The following is a 3,471-nucleotide window of genomic DNA, read 5'->3' as shown; positions in this document are numbered from 1 at the left end:
AGCAGATATGGTATGTAAACACTGGTTTGTTGTTTAAACCCTCTGGTTAAGGTTAATATGGGCATGTGCGGTGAATATCAGCGCTATGTGGCCAGAAGTGTGATAATATCATTTATTTTGTGTAATAAACAACTGCAAGGATGGATGATTACAACAAATAGATGACTAATACATAAAAGTAATACATAGATGAATAATGATGATGAGTTATGATGCGTAATCATGGGAACAAGTGGGTTTACAAACAGGAGCAGCTGATTAGCATTAGAAAAGCTGAAATAATACCTCAGCTGAAGCCAATTGTACTATATGCACTATATGTGCACTGTTACAAGAATATTTTTTGTTCTATTGCTTTCTATTAATTTATATAATTTTAAGTTAAGCAGGACAGAGTTCTTTTAAAGAAAGATTTACTTATATTCTCAAAAGTTAAGCATGACAGGCTTCTGTTTAAGAAAGAGACCTGTTTTACTGTGTTAATGCTGTCATTTTGAGCTAAAAATAAATGGCTAAATGATCATTTGTTTCCCATATGGTCATATCACAAAGAATATGCATCTGCTTAAATCAAGTTCAAGTCAAATGGTTAAAAAATAATTTCACACACAAAAAAAGAGCTACCACACTGGGAAGGGTGAAGACAACTGGGTTGCCCGGCCCTGGCCACGAGGTGTCCCTTATTTATTTTTCAGCGAGTTGGCAACCCTAGTCTGAATGTCAGCCTCAAACTTCCAGTCCCATTTCCTACACTGCAGACAAAACAATGAAAATGCCAGACCCACCGGAGTATGTGGTGTATACAGATTCAGAACTGGACATGGTGCGCAGTCAGTACTTTGCATTGCTTCACAGTGGAAAGGAAAAGGACTGTAAGATGTCGAAGGAGCTCTGTTGCAGACTTATAAGGAGCACAGTCACCAGCATGGTTGCAATCCTCCATGCTAGTCCCATGAGGAAAGAAGTAAGACACCCCTCCAAACTTGAAATGAGAGCAATGTCACAGAAGATTGTCAACTATTACCCCATGTTACGTGATGCTGACACACACATGCCATATGTAAGTCATTCTTTACCCACTACAATATCTAAAATTGAGCGAGATAAAAAAAGGATGTACAAATATATATTATTTTACCACAGCTGACCATCTACACCAAACTGTACAAACGACTCCAAAATATGAAGTCTTCAAGGAGGAAGCAGGGCTCCATGCTGCAGCGAGGCAGGCCCAGGAAGATTATTTTCAGCTCAGACGACACAGGCAATGGGACTGAAGGGGACCTAAGTGGCGAAGCAAGTGGTTCAAGTGACTATACCATACTTGACCTCAGCAAGGACAACTCAAATGCAGGTGTGTACTCTGGTCTGCTGTAGTAATGACTTTTGGACATATAAAACTTCAAACTTTTGTCCTCAGTTTTCTATTCAGAGTGTATTGCAAGATTTAGACAGTTTTGAATATTTGCCTTAACTTTCTAGCCATTTCCTGTTATTAAATTCTGTTCATCCTCTACTTTTTTTCTCAGAGAAAGCATCAAAATTCCAGCTACACTCTACTGTACCAACACAGTCAAACAATAATACCCAGGCTTCACCACTGTTATCTAAGTCAGCCTCATGCTCTGCACCCAGGGCTGCTATAGGTCCACCAACTCCAGATGACGATGTTGGTAAGTCCACCGTCACCCTTAGCTACCTCTCTATCTGCTGACTGTCTCCTCTTACAAACTGTTCCACTATATGGCTACAACAATGAACCCCTTTCTAAATGTGTATTCCACACAATGGTGTGTCAACATATGATATATCCCTCATACCATCTTGCCAGTTAGCCATAGCACACACACAGTGTTGCACACAATCACCAGACAGTAGTATATATTTTAATACCTTGTGTTGTAGTGGGTGTTATTCAGTACTGATTATTTACACATGTAAATCCTCATGCTGGTCACATCTATCATGCTTTATCACAGTGTTTCTGTCATAGATCAAATTACCTAAAAGATTTTTATCCATCAGCTCATAATCACTGTCCACACTGTTGTGAGCGGTATACACAGTAAACAAACTGTACCTTGTTTTCACAATGATTTTATTCATGGGCATCTTTAACTTTCCTTTTAATATTTGATTCTGTTCGAAGTAACAATTAACATAAATCCATGATCATTATAGGACAAGGACATAAAGGGAAATCATCAGGACATGTAGGGTCAGTTCATTACTTAAACATATTTAACCCAAACATTAATTCTCATAAATATTAAACTGAAAACAGTCACTTAAAAATAATCCTACAACCTTGTTAGAAATGACTGATTAGAAAAATCTGGATTTTCTGAAGTCTAGTTACACCTTGTCTTACAATTGCTCTTTGCTTTCCCTAGCAGACCATGACAGCCTGAAGATGCAGGCAAGACATTACAAAACCTTGAGCAACATGTACAGGAAACCCAATGCAAAACCCAACCAAAGTGACGTTGCTCAAATTTTGGACTGGAGTTTGAGGCCACACGAGCTTTTATTGATGCAGATGTTACAAGGGAAGAAGACAGGCCCACAAACATATTTGAAGCATACCTGTGCTTCAAAGACATAGGAAATGTAAGTTCAACTACCTTCAGTTAAATTCCTTGCTTTTCTCTGGATAGGTTTAGTTAGTTCTTGACTAACTGAGCACAACCTTGTCATAGGCGATGGATGAACTGCATCGCATCGTTGGTGGTTCCAAGTGCAAATACATACCGTATTTTCACGACCATAAGGCGCACTGTACTAAAAGGCGCAGTCTCAGTTATGTGTGCCATTACTGTATTTAACACACACATAAGGCGCACTGGATCATAGGGCGCATACAAGTACCGTATGCGTATTTAAAAATAAAGCGGGAGCAAACCTGAGTTCGGTACCTTACTCACATTTTTATTACCGGTAATCGTCATCATCAACAACACACAAGCATACAAGTGTGCGTATTTAAAAATAAAGCAGGAGCAAAACAAAGTTTGGTACTCACATTTTTATCATCAATCAAACCCATCGAAGTCCTCATCCTCTGTGTCTGAATTGAACAGCTGCGCTAAATCTCCACCAAACATGCCAGGTTCACTGTCTTCACCGTCAGAGTCACTTTCCGTGCCGTGCGGCTCCTCGGAAATGATGCCGGCTTTTGCGAAAGCTCGAACAACAGTGCCAGCAGACATGTTAGCCCAAGCATCTACAATCCATTGGCAAATTGTGGCGTAACTCGCCCGGCGCTGCCTTCCACTCTTAGTGAAACTGTGGTCTCCACCGGTCATCCATCGCTCCCAGGCCGCTCGCAGCCTTACTTTGAACGGGCGGTTCACACCGATGTCCAGCGGTTGGAGTTCCTTTGTCAGGCCTCCTGAATGACAGCAAGCTCACAGTTCATTTGTTTCACTAGTTTTTTTCACATCGGCTGTGAGATGGGCACGCATAGAGTCA

The 3,471-nt window shown here is 40.5% G+C and overlaps 1 protein-coding gene across 2 annotated transcripts; it reads left to right on the top strand.

Moving 5' to 3' along the window:
• Window positions 1-669: 669 nt before the first annotated feature.
• Window positions 670-2,767, top strand: LOC113009572 (uncharacterized). 2 transcript variants are annotated; one of them, XM_026147967.1, is made up of 6 exons: window positions 670-1,060; window positions 1,144-1,354; window positions 1,530-1,673; window positions 2,182-2,218; window positions 2,394-2,610; window positions 2,700-2,767. In XM_026147967.1, the coding sequence occupies exons 1-5, from the start codon at window positions 767-769 to the stop codon at window positions 2,401-2,403; spliced, it is 696 nt and encodes a 231-aa protein (XP_026003752.1). In that variant the 5' UTR covers window positions 670-766; the 3' UTR covers window positions 2,404-2,610; window positions 2,700-2,767. The 2 variants fall into 2 exon arrangements, with proteins under 2 accessions (XP_026003752.1, XP_026003751.1); XM_026147966.1 differs by lacking the exon at window positions 2,182-2,218.
• Window positions 2,768-3,471: the final 704 nt, after the last annotated feature.

This window comes from Astatotilapia calliptera, chromosome 17, assembly GCF_900246225.1.
Source record: "Astatotilapia calliptera chromosome 17, fAstCal1.2, whole genome shotgun sequence".
Taxonomy (NCBI): domain Eukaryota; kingdom Metazoa; phylum Chordata; class Actinopteri; order Cichliformes; family Cichlidae; genus Astatotilapia; species Astatotilapia calliptera.
Note: the sequence above shows the minus strand (reverse complement) of the source record. Positions and strands in the feature narration are given on the sequence as shown.